Source organism: Gobius niger (assembly GCF_951799975.1).
Source record: "Gobius niger genome assembly, chromosome: 24".
Classification (NCBI taxonomy): domain Eukaryota; kingdom Metazoa; phylum Chordata; class Actinopteri; order Gobiiformes; family Gobiidae; genus Gobius; species Gobius niger.
Window position 1 is genome coordinate 335,095 of NC_136875.1, and position 23,871 is coordinate 358,965.

General features: G+C 45.6%; 2 protein-coding genes across 2 annotated transcripts; both read right to left on the reverse strand.

Annotated features, from left to right (window-relative positions):
* Window positions 1-1,287: 1,287 nt before the first annotated feature.
* On the reverse strand, window positions 1,288-15,135 carry otop1 (otopetrin 1; the record flags this gene model as incomplete). Its single annotated transcript, XM_079582108.1, has 6 exons — window positions 1,288-1,786; window positions 3,817-4,727; window positions 6,660-6,790; window positions 12,454-12,512; window positions 12,695-12,831; window positions 14,787-15,135. The coding sequence occupies 6 exons, from the start codon at window positions 15,133-15,135 to the stop codon at window positions 1,616-1,618; spliced, it is 1,758 nt and encodes a 585-aa protein (XP_079438234.1). The 3' UTR covers window positions 1,288-1,615.
* Window positions 15,136-15,681: 546 nt separating this feature from the next.
* Window positions 15,682-23,641, reverse strand: tmem128 (transmembrane protein 128). The gene is made up of 4 exons (XM_079582120.1): window positions 23,488-23,641; window positions 17,569-17,716; window positions 17,312-17,473; window positions 15,682-15,874 (listed from the first exon to the last, which is right to left on the reverse strand). Exons 1-4 carry the CDS (start codon window positions 23,579-23,581, stop codon window positions 15,778-15,780), a joined length of 501 nt encoding a protein of 166 aa, XP_079438246.1. The 5' UTR covers window positions 23,582-23,641; the 3' UTR covers window positions 15,682-15,777.
* Window positions 23,642-23,871: the final 230 nt, after the last annotated feature.

Genomic DNA, 23,871 nt, shown 5'->3' on the forward strand with positions numbered 1-23,871 from the left:
TCCTAATGCTACAAATACAACAAATGACCATTTTCAGTTAATTACGAGCTTTAAAATGTATTGAAACGAAGAGTTGCATAATAACTTGGAACAGTGGATTTTGAGGTTTTTACTATATTTATTTTTTTTAAAAATACTGTTGTCACTAGGAAATTTTTTCCACCACATTTAAATGATCCTCTACCAGTTAAAGACTTAAAAATTATGCTGACTCTCATTTGAGTAGACAATTTAGAAAATCTTAGAAAAATGTCATTTGCATAATAATTTGGAACGCAGTGTATATGTGCCACTCTGAAATATAGACTGTCAAATGTATTTACCGGGTCATCTGCCATGTTGTGGCTCACATTATTTAAAATATTATTAAATTATGAACATTCTTAAATAAATGTCTCTGTCAATCAGTTAAACAAACCTGTGGTCCTTCTATCTGTAACTGAACTAAGCTAAAACCTCCTCTCTGGCACACTAAAAACCTCACTCTGCTACAAAGCAAAACTTCATTTTCTTTGTTGCAGTATTTAGAAAAGATACAAAAGATACAAAAATGAGTTGATTTACATTGCACAATATGGCTGCCAGAATTGCCATTTGTTACAATGTTACTATGGCAATGTTCTATCTAGAGTTTATTCAAGAGCTTTGACCTGGGGACTGTAGGTGACCATCTACATCTCCATCAAAGAAAGCACATTCATATTCTCCTGTATCTGCTCTCCGCACAGAACAGACAAAATGGTGTCCAAGATGATTGGAGCCTAATGAGAGCGAATCTGCACTGTACTGTTTATCATACGTTACCTTGGAACTTACTAGGATTAGAGATGTAGCAGTAGTAGCAGTTATTGTAGTGGAAAGTTCTCCTCACAGTGACACAACCCACACAGGATCTGAAAATACTTTTATTTTACACATTTACAGAAACATGTTTCAGCACCGAGTTTATCTTCCAAAACCGGAACAGTTGTGACACTCCATAGCTGCACTCTCCCCCTCTCCGTGCTCAGGGCGTGGCCTGAGGAGAGTTTCTCGTTAAGTGGCCCAAACTTCATGCAGTAGGCATCGCGTATGGGAATCTGTCTCTTGTGTCTTTATCAGAATGGTTTAGTCCAGTGGTTCTCAACTGGTACGGCATTGATACTCACAATCCCCCGGGATGACGAGCAGAGACCCAACTACGACTTAAAAAATATCATGTCAAATATTGTCTTTTTCTCACACATCGTTGTTGAGTAAGCATTAAATAAGCCAAAGAAGCTGAAATTATGGTCAAAACATGATAACAGTCATTTTAACAGACTCAAGTAGTGATTCGACACTTTTTCTCTACATGAATATTCAAAGATTGTGATCCACTTTTGGTCCTCACCATCCAGTTGAGAACCACTGGTTTAGACTGTGGCTTCAGACGAGTAACAGATGAGTCATAGTAGACATTTGTATCATGTTTTAAAATCACTAAAAACTGGATGAGTTTTGATGCTGTTGTCTTCTTTTTAAGGTGAAACTAAAGACAGGAAAGTTTTTGTTTCGGTATAAACATCCAATATGGAATAACATCCTCATCATCAGCCGTAGTCTCCGACCTCTGGCCTGGACAAAGGTGTGCGTCTCAGACACGACGGAACACCTCGAACAGCGAGGCCACAGCGTGCATTCGGTAAAACAGGTTCAGAGGAATGGCAAAGTTCAGAACCGTCGTCCAGATGGTGAAACCAAAGATCTGCTCCTCCAGACCGTTGTCGTACTGCGGCCGGCAGCCGAACGCAGGGAGGATCCACATCTGTCAGAGATAAAGATAGAACACGTATAAAACATAAACCTATACAAACACGTATGAACACAAGTCTGCAGCCGAACGCAGGGAGGATCCACATCTGTGAACCATAAATATACAGAAAACTATTAGAAAGAGGAGGAGCAGGGGTACTCTCTATCCTGGACAGGTGCTGTTTGGAGTGGGGTTCTTTGCAGATTCAGATAAGTAATGGTCTGTTTGGTGAAAGTTTCAAAAAAGTGTAAAAGTACCTACAGACAATCAGAAAAATGAAAACGCCACAAACAAAACTGATGCACCATGTAATCCCCTGGCCCTTGTTGTTGTGTGGATCCTATAGGGCCCCCCTAATGGTAACAATTAACACTATTTAAAATAATTTCATAATAAATACTTTTATCTATAGCACACTTTACATTTGCCAACAAATCCAAGTGCTACAGTAAAAATGACGATAAAAACAAAGTGTACAAAATTAATAAAAGCATTGTGTGACTTAAAATAATAATGATAATGGAATAACATCCTTCCACATCTGCAGGAGAGAAACATCAGAGTCATGATACACTGAAGTACAAGAGGAGGGGCATCAGGAGTAGGAGCCTCAGAGTCAGAACAGGTTCACCTTTACCCCCGGCTCACATTGGATTCCTTGCAGAAGCTACACTGCAACTGATTCAAAGTAATTTAAATAAATGTTGGTGGCTCACATTAGCCCCGCACAGCGCAGCTCCGGTTACTGAGGCCGTACGGCGCAACGGGAAGAATCTGCAAGAAGCCTGTTTCTGGAGAGGGCCGCTACTAGCCTGCGCTCACTTGGCTCATGTAAACAATACGGCAAAACAGAAACAACCGGCCACGGAGATGCAGGCGGGTTAGGAGAATATTTGTTCACCTTGACGGAGGAAAACTATCACTGTTTTTGGATCATGTGGACTTCTGAGCAGAAATTCAGAAAGGAGCAGCATGGAGTGGATTAGCTGGACTTCTGACAGAGAATTCTAAGTTTGCTTTGTCTTTTCCCCCACTCCCCAATGTTTTAAATATCAAACTCATCCAAATAATAATGAAAATGTTTTGATCCATAATATTTGCTGTAATTACATGTTGAAAAGGATTTTTTCATGGGTCATTCGTTTGAGATCACCCACAGCCTATACCTGATTGGTTGTGATTTGTTGGGGGCAGTTATAAAATACCTGACTCCTCAAGCCTGCGAAGGTCCCTTGACTGAAACGTTGCAGCAGTAATAAATGTCTGAAAGAGTGAGATGGTGTTTGCCTCCTGGGTGTGCGGATGCGTCCTTATCTACGTCTTTTTCCCAACATTAATGTGCTCTTTCTTATGTACAAAGTTGTTATCGCAGGAAACCCTGTGAAGTCATGACAGCTCCGCACCGTAAACAAGCCGTACACAAAACTGTACTCTATGCAAGTCACAGTTTACAAGAAAACTGTATGGAATACATGCAGAAGCCGTTCAGTGGTCAATGTGAGCCTGGTATTAATATTGACATAGGAACATTTGTACAAGTGTAATATTTTCAAGAGGGTCTAAACATAGCCAATAGAGAGTCATGTGATCAGTGGAGCTCCACTATTAAACTACTCCAAATTAAGGATAAACCTTAAGGATAGTGGAGTTCACTAAATGCGTCTTAGTGATATTTATTAAGATAAATGTATAAACTTTTTTTTCAATATTTTTTTTTCAAAGCCAACATTAAGATGGCACAATTCTCCAAACGAGAGTGGGAGTGGAGCCTCAGGAGTAGAGGAGGGGCCTCAGGAGTAGAAGGAGGAGCCTCAAGAGTAGAAGAGGGACCTCAGGTGTAAGGGAAGGAGCCTCAGGAGTAAAGGAGGGAGTAAGGGGAGGGGGCCTCAGAAGTAAGGCGAGGAGCCTCAGGAATAGAGGGAGGAGCTTCAGGACAAGCCTCAGGACTAGAGGGAAGAGCCTCAGAAGTAGGAGAAGAGCCTCAGGAGTGGGGGAGGGGTCTCGGGACTAGGGGGAGGAGCCTCATAGGGGGAGGGACTCACACAGACGTTGCTCATGGTGAGGAACAGGGCGATGTTTTTGAGGACCTTCCTCTTCAGCCAGGGTGGTGGCGAAGGCAGCGCGGTGCCCACAGGCAGAGGAACCTGAGAGGGTTTCCGGCTGTAAACCTGCGCACCATCCTCCACGTCCTCCAGCGAGCGCTCTGCAGAGTCATAAGCGCCGTTTATGATGCCGCTGTAACGGGGAGCCATAGAAGAGGTGACAGAAAAGACCTCGGGCACGGTGGGCAAGTCAGGGGCGGCGGGCAGATCGGGCGTGGCGGGAAGCCCCTCCCCCTCCTGGCGGTACAGAGACTCGATGATGAACAGGTTCTGGACATACTTCTCCAGCACCAGTAGCAGAGAGTAGACGCCGTTGGTCCAGCGGTGCGGTGCTTTACTGCCCCCGCTCAGAACTGCCACGATGCTACACCATGACATAAGCCATGCCCCCACGGACGAGCCGAACAACAGCTGCGTGTCCAACTGTCGCGCCGGGTTCTCCGATGTGTCCAAGGGGCAGTGCTGTGCCCGGTAGATGAGCAGTCCAGCAGCCGCTGCACCGCACATACTGAGGAGCATCACGATGCCGTAGATGTAGAACATGGCAACGGCGGCACGCCGCGTCTTGACCGACTGCTCCACGTGAGTGAGGTACACAACAAGCACCGCGATAGTACTGGCCAGAGCCACCAGCCCCAGCGCTGGCCCCACGCTCAGCCCGCGGCTCTGCGCCGGCCCACTCCGTCTGCTGCTTTGAGCGTCCACCGAGCGCCCAATGTTCTTCCACATCACAAACAGCATGGCTGACACGAATATGTGATACTCCACATTAAAGGGGTACAGGTAATACAGGCTGTTGGCGAAGATGGAGCAGGTGCCGGTCGAGCAGTTACAGTGCGGCTGAGAGAGATCTGTAACCAGATAACAACAAAGATAATACCGATAAGACAATAAACTGGTAAGACTAAGTGATGGTTCATGTCGTTTCAGAGCTGTCTTTGCTGCCCTGTAACTCCACCCTTTTTCATACAAGTTGTATAAATGGGTATCTAGCACAATGGGGGACAGGTCTTTTCAGGCTGCGGAGCCGTGGAGTCTTTCAAGAAGCACAATTTGCTCTGGGTCTTTAAAATGTTTTATGCTGTAAAGTTGATTTCACGCTTTGTATAGCAGCACTTTGAGATTTAGTTTGAAATGTAAAGTCCGTTTAGATAGATAGATAGATAGATAGATAGATAGATAGATAGATAGATAGATAGATAGATAGATAGATAGATAGATAGATAGATAGATAGATAGATAGATAGATAGATAGATAGATAGATAGATAGATAGATAGATAGATAGATAGATAGATAGATAGATAGATAGATAGGAGGGGTGGTGGGGGGATAGTAGCGAGGCAGACTCAGAGGGAGGGCAGTAGGATGGGGCGGGACACTTCGTGTTGTGCAGCAATGAGGCTTCTCCACAGAAAAAGCTGGAAATGTTTATGTCCGTGTATCGGCCGGAGTCAGTCCCATCAGTCCTTTCACCCGTGGCTTGGCCTTGGTGGGAGATGTTGACATTGCTCAGGGAAGATAACGGCCCAGCTACTCTCCTGTGTTCCATGATTCCGTTTTTTAACTTCAAAAATCAATGTGCTTTTCACTGGTCTTTGACATTATTAAGACATCCGCAGGTAGTGGCCTTCTCAGTCAATCCAAAGTTCTGCAAAGCCCCGATATCTGTCCCAAGACCTCCCGAGACATCTCCCCTGACTTTGCCAAGATGTAATACATCTTCATCTTCCTTAATCCTTCTTCGTAATGAGAAGAAAGGGCCTTTCTGTTGTAACTCCATCATATTGGCGCGTACTGCTTCAAAACGTTCTTTCATTTCGATTGACAGCAGGGGGTCTCCTTTTTTGCTGCCATTTTGCCAACTTTGCGATAAACTAGGGTAACTCCTAGTCCAGTAAGTACCCTTTACCATAAGCCCAAAAAGATAAATATCTTCAACATCTCCCACAGAGAGGGGGGCCAGACATACGACCTTACACTTATTCCACGAGTCGATCCCATACCCGGCCGGAAACGTCCCCTCTGGACAAGTAGACTCTCCCACCGCCCCATTTCTTTGTGAAAAAATCTTGTCCATTGCATTGAGAGACTAGTTGATCAATTCCATGGTTAGCCGGTTTAGGAGCACAGCAAGCAGAGAGTCCGGAGAAAAATGAAGATAAGTCAGACAAGACACTAGCAACAGCAGAAAAAGCAGGGACAGGCAGAGAGATATAGAAATGTATTATTAGGCCCAGGCATTGCTACCTCTTGGACTCATACCAAGAGGTAGGAATGCGTGAATGTAATGCGCAAATACATTGTTTTTGTATGGGAAAATACACGGCGTTGAAAAAGATGCAGTCTGTTTCAACACTTTTTCAAAAAGCACTTTACGAACATCACATCCCAGAACTATATGGAACTAAACTTTTTCACGGCTGATTTTTGTTATAAATATGAAAAGGAAAAGAAAGGATTGAGTGCCGCAACGTATTCCTTTGATTTTAAGAATGTAACTATTTTAAATACGCTCAAATTAAAGAGTAACTACCGGATACAGTTGATATTCAAAAGGAGTATTCTAAATATTTGTATTCCGTTACGACTCAGCACTGCCCCCTGTTCTTACTGTAGTCAAAAACCCAGTCCAAAACCGTGGCCCCACAAATGTAATGGCCGATAAGGATTTGTTTCATATAAATACTCATGAATTGTGTTTTCTGCACTGGTCCTTTCTCTTCACGATTTATGACCTGACCCTTTGACCAGACAAAGCTCATTGTCCATTATGGGACGTACCGGTGCTGTGGTTGCCCCCGGCGACTGCTGACAGCCTCTTCATGTGGTTCTTGAGGAAATGTTCGGCCTCAGACATGACTCCGCTGCACCACAGCAGGAGGTTGGTGAAGACGGCGTGGATCACCCCAAATCTACACAGACATGAGAGATACGCCAGATCACAATACTGTTAAACAACATCAACTCGGTAAAGAACGGTGTGAGTGCAGGCCCTGATGTCCATTATTGCCTTCTGTCCCTGATGAACACGGACTGACTTCACCTGTGGCAGAGACTTAACCTGGCACCAACAGCAGCAGACGCAACAGCAAGATAAAAAAAAAGACATTGAATAAAACTCTTGATCGGACATGACGCTTGTTGACATCGCAAACGTGGAGGCATCCGAAACAGATGCCCTAGCCACCTCAGCTGGCTCCTTTCGACGTGAAGGAGCAGCGACTCTACTCCAAGCTCCTCCCGGGTAACTGAGCTTCTCACCCGATCTCGAAGGGTGCGCCCAGCCACCCTGTGAAGGAAACAAATTTTGGCTACTTGTATTCGCTATCTTGTCCTTTCGGTCATTACCCAAATCTCATGACCATAGGTGAGAGTGGGAACGTAGATCGATCGGTAAATCGCAAGCTTTGCCCCCGACTCAGCTCCCTCTTCACCACGACAGACCGATACAGCGACCGCATCACTGCTGATGCAAACTGATGCAACAAAAAACGCAATGTTTCTCCTGGATCCAAGGTTCGACTATCAGCCGGATCCTCCTCTCCAGCACCCTGGAGTAGACCTTACCGGGGAGGCTGTGATCCCTCTGTAATTGTAGCACACCCTCCGATCCCCCTTTTTAAAGAGAGGAACCACCACCCCGGTCTGCCAAACCAGGGGCACTGGACAGACTTAAGGTACTCAGGACGAATCGCATCCACCCCCGGAGCCTTGCCACCAAGGAGCTTTCTAACCACCATGGTGACTTCAGCTTGGGTGATGGGCCAGCCCCTCTCCGAGTCCCCAGCCTCTGCTTCCTCATCGGAAGACGTGATGATGGGATTGAGGAGATCCTCGAAGTACTCCTTCCACCGCCGGACAACATCCCCAGTCGAGGTCAGCAGCTCCCCACCCGCACTGTAAACAGTGTTGGTGAAGCACTGCTTCCCCCTCCTTCATGCGCCGGATGGTTTGCCAGAATCTCTGCGAGGTCAACCGATAGTCCTCCTCCATGGCTTCTCCGAACTCCTCCCAGATCCGAGTTTTTGCCTCCGCGACCGCACGAGCTGCAGCACGCTTGGCCTGTCGGTACCTCTCAGCTGCCTCCGGAGTCCCTCAAGCCAACAAGGCCAGGTAGGACTCCTTCTTCAGCTTGACGGCATCCCTTACTTCCGGGCGCCGCCACCGGGTTCGGGGATTACCGCCGCGACAGGCACCAGAGACCTTACGGCCACAACTGCGAGCAGCCGCATCGATAATGGAGGAGGAGAACAGGGTCCACTCGGACTCCATGTCCCCCGCCTCCCTCGGGATCTGGGTGAAGCTCTTCCAGAGTTGAAGACCCCACTGACAGAGGGATCCGCCAGACGTTCCCCAACAGACCCTCACAACACGCTTGGGCCTGCCAGGTCTGACCGGCTTCCTCCCCTGCCAGCGGATCCAGCTCACCACCAGGTGGTGATCAGTTGACAGCTCAGCCCCTCTCTTCACCCGAGTGTCCGAGACACACAGCCGGAGATCAGACGACACAACTACAAAGTCGATCATCGACCTCCTGCCTAGGGTGTCCTGGTGCCACGTGCACTTATTGAGTCCAATAGCAGAACACCACTCGGGTTCAGATCGGGGAGGCCGTTCTTCCCAATCACTCCCATCCAGGTCTCACTGTCGTTACCCACATGGGCATTGAAGTCCCCCAGTAGAACAATGGACCATCGAGTACCCCTCCCAGGTACTCCAAGAAGGCCGGGTACTCTGCACCGATGTTGGGCCCGTAGGCCGAGACAACGGTGAGAGACCTGTCCCCAACCCGAAGTTCACCGGGGTGAACTCCCAACACGTGGCGGCTGAGCTGGGGGGTTATGAGCAAAACCACCTCTGCCCGCGGTCTCTCCCCGCAGGCAACTCCAGAAAAATGGAGAGTCCAGCCTCTCTCCAGGAGTTGGGATCCGGAACCCAAACTGTGCATGGAGGCGAGCTTGACTACATCTAGCTGGTTTCTCTCAACCTCCCGCACAAGCTCAGGCTCCTTCCCCCCCAGCGAAATTACGTTCCATGTCCCGAACGCCAGAAGCTGCACACGCAGACCAGGTCGTCGAGGCACATGACTTCGACTGCCACCCAGTCCTCTCTGCACCCGACCCCTACGGATCCCTCTGCTGGTGGTGGGTCCACAGGAGGGCGGGCCCACGTCATCCATTCGGGCTATGCCCGATCGGGCCCCGTGGGCAGAAGCCCGACCACCAGGCGCTCGCAATCCCAAACAATGAGTATTACTTCTAAGTCTTGTGTCTCAGTAAGGATAAGGTATTTTTTTTTAAATGTTTCGTCATGTTGTTTGGCCGTATTAGCATTGCTTTCTCCATTCTTTCCCAGGGTTCCCACTTCGTGCTCGTTTTGTGCGCTCTGCACATTACAAGAGGCCCTTCACCAGCCCTGATGGCGCTCAGGCCTAATGAGTATTATACGGACTCAGTCAAGACAAAGAGAAGGGCAGAATAAGGACAATTACTGAAGCAATCAACCTGGACCTCAAATTCTCACAATACGATTTACAAAACACTGAGTATTAGAATTGAAGGTTATGAGTTTATAACTATGATCTAGCTATGTTTATAGATTCGAATGATAGTTATACACTGCGTTCCAATTTATTATGCAAATTACATTTTTTTTAAGATTTTCTAAATTGTCAACTCAAATGAGAGTCAGCATAATTTTCAAGTCTTTAACTGGTAAAGGATCATTTAAATGTGGTTGAAAAAATCTCCAAGTGAAAACAGTATTCTTTTCAAAAATAAATAAAAAATAAATAAAAAATCCACTGTTCCTAATTATTATGCAACTCATAGTTTCAATACATTTCAAAGCTTGTAATTAACTGAAAATGGCCATTTGTTGAATTTGTAGCATTAGGAGGTCATATTTACTGGAATCAAAAGCTATTTCAATCAAAAAAATATTTACAGGTCAAGTTATATTTTACCATATTTTACTTGTGTGAAGCAGCTTCAAAATTCTTAAATCCATTAAATTTGTGACTTTTTGGACAGTTTCTGCTTGGATTCCTTTGCAGGATGTCAGAATAGCCTCCCAGAGCTGCCGTTTGGATGAAAACTGCCTCCCACCATCATAGATGTTTTTTGTTGAGGCTCCAAAGGTTCTCAACAGGGTTGAGGTCAGGGCAGGATGGGGTCCACATCATGAGTTTCTCTCCTTTTATGCCCATAGCAGCCAGTGATGCAGAGGTATTCTTTACAGTATGACATGGTGCAAGGATTTTGTTAGGGAAAGCACGGCTCTTCTTTTTGTAGCATAGAAGACAGTGGTCAGTCAGAAACCACATATTTTTCAAAGGTCATTTTCACACCTTCAGGGAGCCTAAAAGGGCCTAAAGGGGCCGACCAGCTCTCTCACCATGATTCTGACCCAAAACATGGCTCCGCCCCCTCCTTACTGACGTCACAGCCTTGTTGGGACATTGTGGCCATTCACCAACCATCCACTACTCCATCCATCTGACCATCCAGGGTTACAAGGCCTCATCAGTGAACAAGACTGTTTGAAAATGAGTCTTCATGTATTTCTGAGCCACTGCAGCCGTTTCTGTTCATCAGCATTCATCTAACCGTTTAGGGGGGGCCGGATAGAAGATTTATGCACAACTGCAGCCTCTGGAGGGTCCTACACCTTGATGTTCGGGAGACTCCAGAGGCACCAACAGCTTCAAATACCTGTATGCTGCTTTGTAGCATCTTTTAATGTTCTGCACAAACCCGTGTGTGTCTGAATCATCCACAAATCTCTTATCTGTATGATGATTACGCGTAATCTTTCATGAAATATCGAAGGTTTCATACCTGGACCAAGGTATTCAACTATTTCACGCTTTTCATCAGCAGAGAGATCCTTTTTCTTTCCCATATTGCTTGAAAATGATCATCTGCTTAATAAAGTGGAACACCCTTTTTCAGTAGTTTTTCCCTTAACTGGGCTTAACCTGAAAACTAATCATCCCAGGTCTCTGAGATTAATGTCAGTGATTCAAAGAGCCCCGAGACACAACACCATTTAACCTTCTATATAAACCTTGCTATATAAATAAAGATCTTCTTCTTCTTCTTCTTCTTCTTTAACCTTCTAGCCGGCCTCCCCTAAACTGTTAATTGAAGCTGATGAACAGAAACAGCTGCAGTGGCTCAGAAATACATGGACTCATTTTCAAACAGTCTTGTTCACTGATGAGGCCGTGTAACCCTGGATGGTCAGATCAATGGTGTAGTGGATGGTTGGTGAATGGCCACAATGTCCCAACAAGGCTGTGACGTCAGTAAGGAGGGGGCAGAGTCATGTTTTGGGCCAGAATCATGGTGAGAGAGCTGGTCGGCCCCTTTAGGCCCTTTTAGGCTCCCTGAAGGTGTGAAAATGACCTTTGAAAAATATGTGGCGTTTCTGACTGACCACTGTCTTCTATGGTTCAAAAAGAAGAGCTGTGCCTTCCCGAACAACATCATCTTCATGCATGACAACGCACCATGTCATACTGTAAAAATACCTCTGCATCACTGGCTGCTATGGGCATAAAAGAAGAGAAACTCATGATGTGGACCCCCTCCTCCCCTGACCTCAACCCTATTGAGAACCTTTGGAGCCTCAACAAAAAAAACTTCTATGAGGGTGGGAGGCAGTTTTCATCCAAACAGCAGCTCTGAGAGGCTATTCTAACATCCTGCAAAGAAATCCAAGTAGAAACAAAAACTAACAAGTGTAATGGATTTAAGAGTTTTGAAGCTGCTATCACACAAGGGCCTCCTATGGTAAAATATAACTTGACCTGTTAAGATGTTATTTGTTGAAATAGCTTTTGATTTCAGTAAATATTACCTCCTAATGCTACAAATTCAACAAATTACCGTTTTCAGTTAACTACAAGCTTTAAAGCTTTTTTCCACCACATTTAAATGATCCTCTACCAGTTAAAGACTTGAAAATTATGCTGACTCTCATTTGAGTTGAAAAATTTAGAAAATCTTAGAAAAATATAATTTGCATAACAATTTGGAACACAGTGTAAAGCACAATATGTGAGTATGTTATTATAATTATTATTACTATTAATGTAGAGAAGCGCTGTGTAAGTCTGTACTGTTTTTTTAGAGTAGTGGATGTACAGATGATGAGTTAATTCCACAGAACTAAATCAACGTGGTTTAAAATATGGCACTACCCTCGGAGCTGTCAAAGGAGGAATCACATTGTTTAGAAACAATAAAAGTCTTTGGAGCCAGGCTTTAGGTTGTTTTTGACACGTGTCCCCACATGGAAAAGCAATGGAGGGTTCCCGCCATGAACCCTCTGGAGTCGTCTGTAGCCACTAAGGGGCGGTATCGCAGAAATGTCAGCACCCGCCAGGAGGACCAAAGAGAAGCGCTGTTCTTGCCCATCAGCCTCTGGTCTTCCACTACTGCAGACCGGTGTCACGCAGAGACACTGAAGGACAGGTCAAATGTGCCTTGTCTTTTGGAAAGCTCCTGTACGACTGAGAGCTCACATACAAACATTCAACAGACACTGCTGCAGTTCTCAGGCCACGCACCTTTCAAACGTCTGGAAGGACTTGATGACATCTTTAATGTGGAACCAGAGAAAATGCACCTGTGAAGCAAAAACATGATGAAAGATTATCAACGTGGTGGCGAGAGCGGGCCGCAACCGTAACGGGACAATGGCGGGATTATAGTGAACAAAGAGAGCTTTATGCGGCTTGTAGCGGGTTAAGACAAAAACAGGAAAGAGAGTCTGCTTCTGCTGAAAGATTATCGCTGTTGGAAACTGACCTGCGCGATGGTGTGCGTGGCGTGGATCACTGGGTATGCTCCGAGCACCGCCGACACGCACCCACGGTAGCCCACATAGTAACCCACCCGGAATGCATCCATGATGAGGGATAGCAGCGCCAGCAGAGTCAGCCCACCTGAGGGTGAAACAGGTCAACATGAACTCAGGCCACCCCACAAACCCCACGGCCATGTCTGCGCTTACGGGACAAAGGTAAACAGGTAAACATATATCTGGATTACAACCTACAGCGAAGTTTACAGGTAAACTACACCTTGAGGGAGAGGGGGACCAGGTCAATATGAACTCAGGCCAGCCCCATTAACCCCTCGCCATCCACACACCTGCAGAAGTAAACATGGTACATCCACCTCCCTCCACCCAACCCCTACCACCTCATGAAGAGTAAAAGTGGGACCTGCTGTCATTTGGTGTGACTGTGGTGAGTCAGCCGAAAGAGAAGCAAAGATAAGAGTCAAAGCTTCAGTTGCTCCGATAAAATCTGGTCAAATCATTACAAAGTGAATTTTTTGTTTTAGACGTGTCCATCGTGCAGTTAAAGTGAGAACCGTATGACAAATCAGGTGGAAAAGTCAGACGGGCTTGGACAACAGCACATGTAGTGGAACATACAGAATATTGCAATTATAACATTTAAATTTTAAATCCGTGACCCCAACCCTAAACCTGTCCACTGCATCAAACAACCACGTCCACTCCCCTTCCCTAACTCTGTGAGAGGAGGTTCACAGTTGAACAAGTGTCCAGCCAAGGGCCAAATACACCTTTCGGCTTCTCCTTCCCTGAGCTTTGAGGCAGCATCATGAGGTCTACCTTGAGGAACCTTTTGCAGTTAGGAACAGGAGCTTCAGCTGCTCCTTCTACGTCAGGACAATCTGAACCTTCCTAACCCAGTGGAAGGAACAACCTGGAAGTTACAGTTTTTGTATAGCGTTTGAAATCTATCCAACTCTATGCAAATACAGAGCCATTTCTGAGGGGGACGACCAACCACAGAAGTCTGACAGACACCTGTACGCGATTGGCTCACGCACTTCAGCTGCGTCTCAAACACCACCTCCATGTGCTCCCGCAGAAGGGGACAAAGGAAGTAGGACAAGCTAAGCGACAGAAAGCAAAAATATTTTCGCTTGGTGTGAATCCAGAGGTTCCACTGCTAAAGGAGGTATTAGGTTTCTTTTAATTAAAGGAAGCCTCACAGCTCCTTTCCTAACTGTGTCCTAACTGCACTGACACATTTGGATGCTCTTTGTCTCGGCGAACAATGACGCATGTCCGGGTCAACGATAATGAGAAGGAGCGCCTTGAGCGTATTTAAACGATTTCAGATGCAGCTATCATCTTCTCCCTGACCCTCAGAGACAAAAGCAGAGACTTGTGGAGACGGGAGCTAAAGCAGAGACTAGGGATGGGCAATAAACAATAAAATTACTAATCGTGATAAAAAAAATACTGCAATCGCTGCATTTTTTAATAATCAGGATCATCGCGCTAGAAGATAATCGCTAAATACACCAGACAACCACCGCCAAAGCACCGCTGCCTTGGTCATAGCAAATGGAAAGGTGGATCTGAGTAACTCCACACTTTACACTTTAAGTCTGAGGGGTGGGATTTTTTTTGTTTTTTGGATTGCCATTAAATTGTCATTAAATTTAAATTAAACTTAATGAAACTCCCACATGCTGAACATCCTACGTGCCAACACAGTATTGTACCCCTTCTGAGAGATAACAACCCAGCATTGTTTGTAAAGCCACAGACACACAAACTAAGTAACATAACATGCCGAATTAAACGTGCTTCAGTCAGAAGCTTTCTCAAAGTTTGTCATCTTTGCTCACCAGGCAGCAAAGTTAATTCATTTGAAGCGAGGAAGTAGCACTGCATGGCTCTACTGTATTGTTCCTGGCTAAGAAAAGAACACTTGTTTTTTGCTCTAAACTTATAATACTGCTTGCTTACCTACTTTATGAATGTCTCACTCAACATCACATTTATAGCAGACAATGAAGAGGAATATTTCATTACCCATCATTTCTGTAGAGCGGAGGTAATGTTCAGACTCACCTCGGATCCAGACAGTGGTGGCGTGCTTGTCCTTGTCCGTGCGCGTGCTCTCGTGCCTGTCGCGCACCAGGATGTACCAGAGCATCCAGGCGAGCTGCAGAGCCATGAGCGCGCTGATGAAGGCCAGCACGTGCTCCTCTTGGACCACGGGCCCATGGTTGGCGGTGGCGAGCATGAGCGCGCCCCCGATCAGCAGCACATTCACGCCGTACTGTCCACTCAGCACCTCAGCGTTCTTCGGAGGGTAATCCGCCAAACTGAGGCTCAGGCGGGAGAACATTCTGCGCTGGCGCTCGGAGGAGTAGTATTTGTTAGGACACATAATGTCCAGGCCGCTGTGCTGCACCATCCCGAGGCTGAAGGCTGACGTGGACGAGCGGGCTTTAAGGGCTGCTCCGAGGGGGCAGGGGGGCTTTAGGAGCTGCTCCTGGAGGAGGAGGGGGTGCAGTGCCTGTGTGGGAGGCAGCTGCGAGGCAGGTGCCAAACCTGCTCATTGACGCGCGTGCAGCGCCTCAGTGCACATGCTCGGACAGCGGCCCCTGATCACCTTCACCCCGCCCCCGCAGCAGCTGACTCACCACGGATTGGTTTCATTTTTCTCTGCGTCCGTGTGCCAACCATTGAGCCACGCTCGCACAGACGTATAGGTGTATCACGGCGGAGCTGCCATACGACCCTCTGTGCGCACTACACATTCCCTAACAGCGTCACATTTCACTGGTCAAATCCACAAAAGCTTTTTGTCAAACTGTAAATCAGATCCAAACTTTAGTGGATGTTACTGCTCCCATGAAAGACTGAAATATCCGTAAAACTTGAATCCAACACTGATCCAAAGAATCACAATCACATTCTAAAGTAGAAAACATTTATTAAGGTGTTAAAAACAGACTCTCATCCATCAGGCACATCTTTCACTTCATAAATTACTCAACTTAAATAATAACAAGAGAGTTCATTAGAGCCACGCGCATCAAAGCCACACCCATCATCAGAACAGCGACACGAGCATGACCACGCCCATGAACTGTGTGAAGAGGATGAGCGGTGTCAGGACGGACCACAGTGGCCACAGCGCCATGTTCAGACTGAAACACACATTAACACAGTTATTGCAGAGTCGTCCAGGTTCATTCACAGACAACTGAAGCCCTTAAGTCCCTAACGCTAACCTTCTAAACGGGACTCCAGTTGTTATTTATTTCTCTTTGTTGGATATGATTGAAACTTCCGCTAGAACCTAGTTAGCCTATTCTTAAAACTAAGCCAGTCTTTAAAGAAATCCAAGAAATCAAACAGCTGCAGAGACAGGTTCACTGTTTTATGTGACAGTAAACTTCCCAAGCTATAGCAATAGAGTTCAGGAAAATCCACTGTTACTACGTTAACTGTTAGCATACATTTTCAATAGGCTATATTAGCTAAAACAGTATAAAAAGTGAAGGAAAAAAGCTGTGGAACAACTCTCGTCAGTACTGGTAAATACATCTAACGCCAGTGATACACTGCACGCGCCTTTCAGAGCCGAGCGCCCTGAGCGGCCGAGCTCTCTCTCGCAGAGCGCGTACATGTAACTGCAGGCGAGCGCTGAGAAGCGCCACGCTGTTAACTCCACCTGTTTCTTTGTTGAACTGAACGCATGTCTTGGCCTCAATCAACTTGATGTCATCCACCTTCACTGCTTTCCTTTGGGAAAAGTGACGAGGCCACAAAAAAGAGCAGCAGAGTGACTTGAGGGAAAGTCTTGATGTGGAAAAATGACAAGGTGGTGTAGCTATACTGCCATATGTCAGGCAATATTCCTCTCTCTTTATGAAATAAGCACCCAATACTACTACTATAGTCGTAATAATAATAATTATCATAATAAAAATCATAATAATAATCTTAAACTTGTATACACTCATATAAATATTCATACAATGCAGGACAATCTTTTATTTATTTAGTAATAATGCGTTTTATACATTTTCGGACAGAAATCGGCTTCGCACCGCGAGCCGCAGACGAAAAAAATGCACGTGGAGGCATTTTTGAGTTTAGGAGCGGAAGCGGCTGCGGGCTGAGGCGCTCAGCTGCAGTGATAAACAGGGAGCCAGCTGAAGCGAGCCTTGCGAATGCACGCGGAGAGGCACTCCAAGACCAATTCGGCTACAAAAACGCGTCCAGCGTATCATTGGCCTAACACACTGTGGTGTCCAAGTGTTTAATATGAATAACTCCAGTATTTTAAGTTCTCTTTTTAACTTCTAAAATCTTCATTAGTTTATTATTGCTGCTTATCCCATGATGCTTAACGACATGACATCTCAGTCCTGAACTTTATAGGGGAGTGTGTAAACACATGCTATGCAAGCTCTCATCCTGGTGGAAAACCAAGTCATTATGGAACTGGCCCGGCACCAGCACCAGGTCTGACCCAGCTCTGACCCATATTTTTGGTGGAAAAGCAGATTTTCTTGGTAGTTTAATGGTGGAGGTGGAGAACCACTGAAACAATAAACTAACATGGCTGTCATGGTTACCTGCAGGAGGCAGCGATGAAGGCTGCCGTGGTAACGGCAGGGAGGGCGGGGTACTCCTGTTCATAATGAGAGATCCCTCTGAACCAATCCAGGTAAAGGATACAGAAGAGTGCGAGGGACAAGCAGAGCGAGAGCAGCGCCAAGCCCACGTTTAACCACCACCTGTAAATAAAACAATATAGAAGCATCAGTGAGAGAAGGGCACATGTTCAGCACTGTCTACTGTACCATAATATTACAGACAGACAGATGACCACCTGTTGATGATGTCACTGTGCAGGAGGATGTTGAAGAAGTCGGTGTAGATGGTCACGGCGACAGACGTCGAGAGCCAAAACACTGAGTGTCTGTTTATTTTGGAGAAAGGCCTCTGTTCTGTCTGCTCTGTCTGCTGCACCTCTGGACCTGTGAACAAACGCCAACAAACATCAAACCAACTCCAACTTTAACCGTGAGTCCTGACCAGCGTTGGTAAAGGGCCTGACCCACTGGAGGAGCGTTGTGGAGATGTTGCTGACTGACTGCGCGCATACAAAGGGCCTATCTCACCGGCCTGGAGACTAGAGACTAGTTGGAGACTCGAGTTGTCGCTGGTCACGGAGAGGACGTCTCCTGGAGATAAGGCGAGTCTCCAGGTAGTCTCGGTGAAAACAAACACACCTCAACCTGTGAGACGTCTCTGTGACATCCCTGCAATGTCTCTGAGACCTGTCGGATACCAAGGAGATCTCAGAGAGACTCCATACTTTGAGATTTCCTTTCCCAATGACTCTGAAAGTGCTTTTTATCATTGTCTATTTCCTGTGTGGCTACATACGGTTACAGTGATTCATGTCTGAAACTTTCAGAGTCAGTAATGATCGTCTGTCTCCCCCTCCCTCCCTGTCTCCCCCCGTGCACTGTGACCCTCACACTCGGGGACAGGGAGTCTTGTTTCCTGAGGCTCGCCGTGCTGACACAGCATTTATTCACGACACAATCACCATTAGAACTAGAGCCAAAGCAGAGTTTTACAATCGTGCCCTGTATGAGCGTGTGTGCGCCAAGAGTGTGCACGCAGCCGTGCGCGGGGGCCCAGCAGATATTAGTGCAGCTCCTGTAGCTCAGAACACAGTCAGAGGCGTGAGATCTCCTTCTCAGAGAGCAGCCCTCCAGTACTCAGTAACAAGCAGGTTTTCAAAGTAGAAAGTCAGTAGAATGTACATAGGTACATAGAATATCATGAGTACTTGTGCAGAGTAAGAATATTTCTTACTATTCAGTGTGACAATAGCTTCACGTGACAGATAAATTAGAATTTTTTTGTGTGCACTCTTTGATAATATCAGAATTAGTGATGCGTGATAATTGAAATTTGAACCGATACCGAAAACCTGATAATTTCTAGACAACTGATACCAATAACCGATAATGCCACAGATAATTATGTACATTTATTATACGGCTCTTCACAACTTAAGTAGAAGCTCCGTTGATTTGAATGGGATTTCCCAACGTTCTACCGGTCATTATTTTCTGATAAAGGACGTCTGAGAAAAATAATGACGCTGCCAATGGCACCGGAGTTGGTGCTTTCATATCACTCCGCGCGTACGTAGCAGCGACACTATCTGTCCCGTCACTGCGAGAGAAGTCGGGGGAATTGCTTGTGAAGTTAGCGTGAGTCTGACTTTCAACTTACCCAGAGATTCACCACCATTCCTCCAACTGCACCTTCAACTAAGTAGCTAGGCTAGCTACTAGCCTTGCTGCTTCTAGCCAAGCAAAACGTTGCAGAGCAACGCGCAAACGTTTGGGAACTATTTGTCGCGGAAGTCATTAAATAAACCTTTCGGCCTTCATAAAAGTGTACGAAGTTTATGTTGTGTGTTCAGTTGGCAAATGGCCGTATAATAAGCCGGATAATCAGGGCGAAACAAGACCCCCCGGTTCGCGTCGGGGTCCGGTTCACCCTGTCGGTGCTTATTTTCCCGATAATGACCAGCGTTCTATACATTATCCCTTACATATTTGCACTTTATTTTGTGACAAGAAATCAATGGAGCAGTTCACAGTTCTGCCCAAGATGTAACTGAAAGTTCACACACAAGTAGCTGTGAAGTGAAAGCAAAATGATACATAATTCTGTTTTGTTTATTTTTTCTCAAAAAATACCAAAGTGAAAGTGGGGCGTGCATATGTATTCATACAGCATTTTTCTGAGTGCATTAAATTGCCTTTATAATGACTGCAGAATATTCACACCTTGCCCTAACCATTCAATAGAGGCCACCTGTGCGTAATCTACTCTCAGTACAATTACAGCTGTTCTGTGAGGGCCTCAGAGCTGTGCGTTTGTTAAGTGCTACAAAAAACTCTTTAATACAACAGTCAATATTTCTGAAACTCAACGGGGAGTGATTGAACATACTTATTTCTCAGACTCATTAGCCAAAAATGCTGCATCTACTGATAAAAAAGTATTATCTACTAAAATCGGTCATGTTTTGTAATACAGTACAGTAAAAATACAATACTGTAATATTGATTGTTGTATTAAAGAGTTTTAATGTTTTTTATTCTCGCATATTAGCCGGCATGCTAGGACCCGGAAGCTGAAGTCGTGACGCCACACTTAACAAACGTATGGTCAATAAACATCATGAAGGCCAAGGAGCACCAGAGAGGTCAGGGATAAAGCTGTGAGAAGTTTAAAGCAGCGTTAAGCTCTACAAATTTTTCCCAAGATTTGAACATCTCACGGAGCACTGTTCAATCCATCATTCGGAAATGGAAAGAGTAAAGCACCACTGCAGACTTACCAAGACACGGCCGTCCACCTAAACTAACAGACCGAACAAGGAGAGCACTGGTCAGAAATACAACAAAGTGCCCCAAGATAACTCTGGAGGAGCTGTGAAGTCCTGCCGCTGAGCTGGGGGAATCTGTACATGGGACAACTATAAGTCGTATCTACACAAATCTGGCCTTCATGGACGAGTGGAAGAAGAAAGCCATTATTGAAAGGAGGCCATAAGAAATCCTGTTTGAAGTTTGCTAGAAGTCATATGGAGGACACAGCTCCATGTGGAAGAAGGAGCTTTGGTCAGATGAGACAAACGTTATGTATGGAGCAAACCTAACACTGCTCATCGTCCTGAGTGCACCATCCCCAGTGTCAAATATACGGGGGGGAGCATCATGCTGTGGGGCTGCTTTTCCTCAGCGGGGACTGGGGAGATTGTAAGAATAGTTGTGAAGATGGATGGAGCCAAATACAGGGACATTTTGGAGGAAAACCTGCTGGAGTCAGAAAGAGAACTGAGGCTGGGGCGGAGATTCACCTTCAGCAGGACAATGACCCTAAACACAAATATAAATCTACAATGGAATGGTTTAAAAATAAACACATTAATGTGTTATAATGGCCCTGTCAAAGTCCTGACCTAAATCCTATTGAAAATCTGTGGAAAGACCTGAAAACTGCTGTTCACAAACGTTCTCCTTCTAAATTGACAGAGCTTGAGTTGTTTTGTAAAGAGGAATGGGCTAAAATGTCAGTCTCTACATGTGCAAATCATACCCCAAAACACTTGCTGCTGTTATTGCAGCAAATCCATGCAATTTTCGCATGGATTTGGGACCAATCACAGAACGAGGAGGGACGGCAAGACGATGACGAGCTATTCGACATACGGTAGCTTGTAGTTTGTTTACGGATAAAAACAAACTACAAGCTTCAAGCTTTAGACCGTGTTCTAAATAGTTTAGTTCAAAGGTTTACAGCGGCCTTTAATAACTCATAATCTCAGAACATCAAATGTGGAGACTAGCGGAGGCCTGACCACAGCTAGTACGTAAATAATGCATGCTTTTAGCACCCACCAGCCGATCATTCACCCAGACCATGGTATTCACCTTATACCAACATGTCAACACTGCAACGTTTCTCTGCGCGGTCTGAAAACGGCTTTGTTTTTGTGTAGTAACTGATTTTATCTGGACTTCTCCAGTCCCATGTAAACTGATAGGAGAAAAGGGGCGGGCACAATTCATGGCGGCGCCCACGCGAACTTCCGGAATAAGGTGAATAGAGCTCCACAGTCCCGCCCACTCCCCGTCACGTGTCGGCTAATCAGCTATGTGCTAACTACCGGCAATTGCATGGGTATTTTGCAAGACAGAAACAAACAATACTTGAAAATACGACGAAATAACTGATATAATTTTGCAGATAACAATGTTTCAGACAAATCGAAAAGTCAATGCTGAAAACACAAGGGATTTTTTATGTCAGACCCCGACGCGTGACCGGGAGTGGGTGGGACTATGGAGCTCTATTGCTGGGTTGCAGGTGACATCACAGCATTCTAAAGGCCTATACCAGGCCTACTCAATAGGCGGCCCGCGGGCCAGCTCCGGCCCGCCAACCAATTAAATCTGGCCCGCGCCTCATTTTCCATAAGTATATCTATTTTTTGGCACTATCCGGGCCGCGTTTGAGTCGCTCCGCGGCGCATTCGCGCTGGAATCGCGCTACTTTGCGTAGCAGTGTGCCTGCAGCCTAGCTAGCGTCTCTCCTACAGCGCGGCTCGAATGAAAACATGGCTCTTTAAAACGGTGTAAACTGAGTGAACAGGAGGCTTATCATTGGACGGACTGACAGGTTTTCTAAACTGAAGCACAAGGACAGTGTGCAGTGTGTTTTTGGACTTTTGTTCGGATTATCCTGCGCAGAAGCAGCCCCCCCCCCCCCACCCCCCCGCGGCAGATGACCACATGTTTCCCTGTCGTCTTCATCGTTACAAAGGGCTTGACCAGCGACTGTCAGGTAAGAAACACCAGCTCAGTTGTGGATGTTTGAAGGATGATGAAGCTGATGGTGCGTGAGTTTTGGATCAGTGTCCTGCACCTGCAGCGCGTGTTTAACCGGTCAGCGCTAAACCTCGCTCTCTGGGCTCTTACTTCACTAAATAACATCTGAATCATGAATCTGACAGGTGCATTTTCTTCCTTTCTCCCTCGACTTCATTCGTCTTTGTGTGAAAAGTACAAGCGCGGAGATGCTCTTTGTGAAGTTAACAGGCAAAAGAGAGGCTGAATATGTGGAGGAGCTTCTTTTACTTTTATCATAAAGCTGGAGGTCTGGACAGAACAGCGGCTCAGGGGTTTGGTCAGCGCTTGTCCCTTCAGGAGCAGTGGCTGAGCAGGAGTTACTCATGTTGTTTGAGATGAGCTGGTCTCACATGTAACTCTCTTATTCTGTATCAGGCCTTTGGTCTGGTTTATGTGATTTAGTCCTGCCTTAGCCCTGATATATCATGCTTTGCCCTGGTTTAATCCTGGTTTAGTTCTGAGTAGTCCTAGTTTATTATTAGGCTCTTTATTATTCTGTATGAATATGTTATTGCAATGTTTCTAAAGCCTAAAATGCTGGAATGTAATACAACTATTGAGTTTAGGTTCAATTCTATTCTATTCAAGCATTGATGATAATGAAATTATCATTTATTTATCCCAAAAATATGAATACGTTTGGTGGCAGTGGTCGGCTCACCGACTGACCGGCCCAGTAGCCAATGACCTCCGACAAATCTAGCCCAGTGACAAAAGTAATTGAAGAGCCCTGGCCTATACTATTATATAGAGGAAACATTATTTCGTCTTTGAGGACATTTCGGTCTTGTACAGAGAGATCATGGACCCAGTGACTGATATTAACGATCATTTTTCTAATCCATACATTCTCTTTTTAGCTACGACTTGTGAAAGTCTAATGCTGTTAATAGGAAAAACTGGGTCCTGTGACATCATCACATTCTAGAACCAGCAATTCAGCAATAAAGGGTTATATTCATTTGGCTAAGTCTGGAGGCATTATCTTCCCCATGAAGAGCAACACCAAATCTACGGCCTCATCGTTAGCGCATAACCCCTATTGGAAATCTATACAAGAACTTTGACCAAAATGTAATACATTTTTACAATGATATTCTCTCACAGGAAGTTTTGGAAGGGTCAGATGACAAAAAGGCTCCATGGCAACGAATGAATGTATAATAGTCCACCCCATCCTAGTGTCTCTAGATCCATGGTGTTACTTATACCATGTTTACATCATTTATTCCGAACCCCTCCGGTTAGCCTCGTTAGCCTCGTTAGCTTTAGTTAGCTTCCCTCGCTCCAGCATAACTCACTTTCGTCATGGTCTTGGTCCAGCAGCAGCTGCTCCGCGTCGCGTCTGAAGCGGTGGCGCAGCGTCGTGAGCTCCGTCTCGTTCATGGAAATCATTTTGGACTCAAACTAAAGCTAAACCACAGCAATCAGAACCAAAACACAACGCACTTCCTGTTCAGAACGGCGCAGGCAGTGACGTCACTACGAGCGACTTTTGTAGTTTTTTTAACAATAGCACGAAGTTCACATTTATCAGCACCAGAGGCGTCAGTAGCCAATCATATTTACTCAAGCAAGAGAAACAAAACATGGAATAATGTCAATATTTGTACATATTTAAAGAAAATACCATAAAACATATGAAATAAATCAATATGATGAATTAAACAAACCCCTACATACAT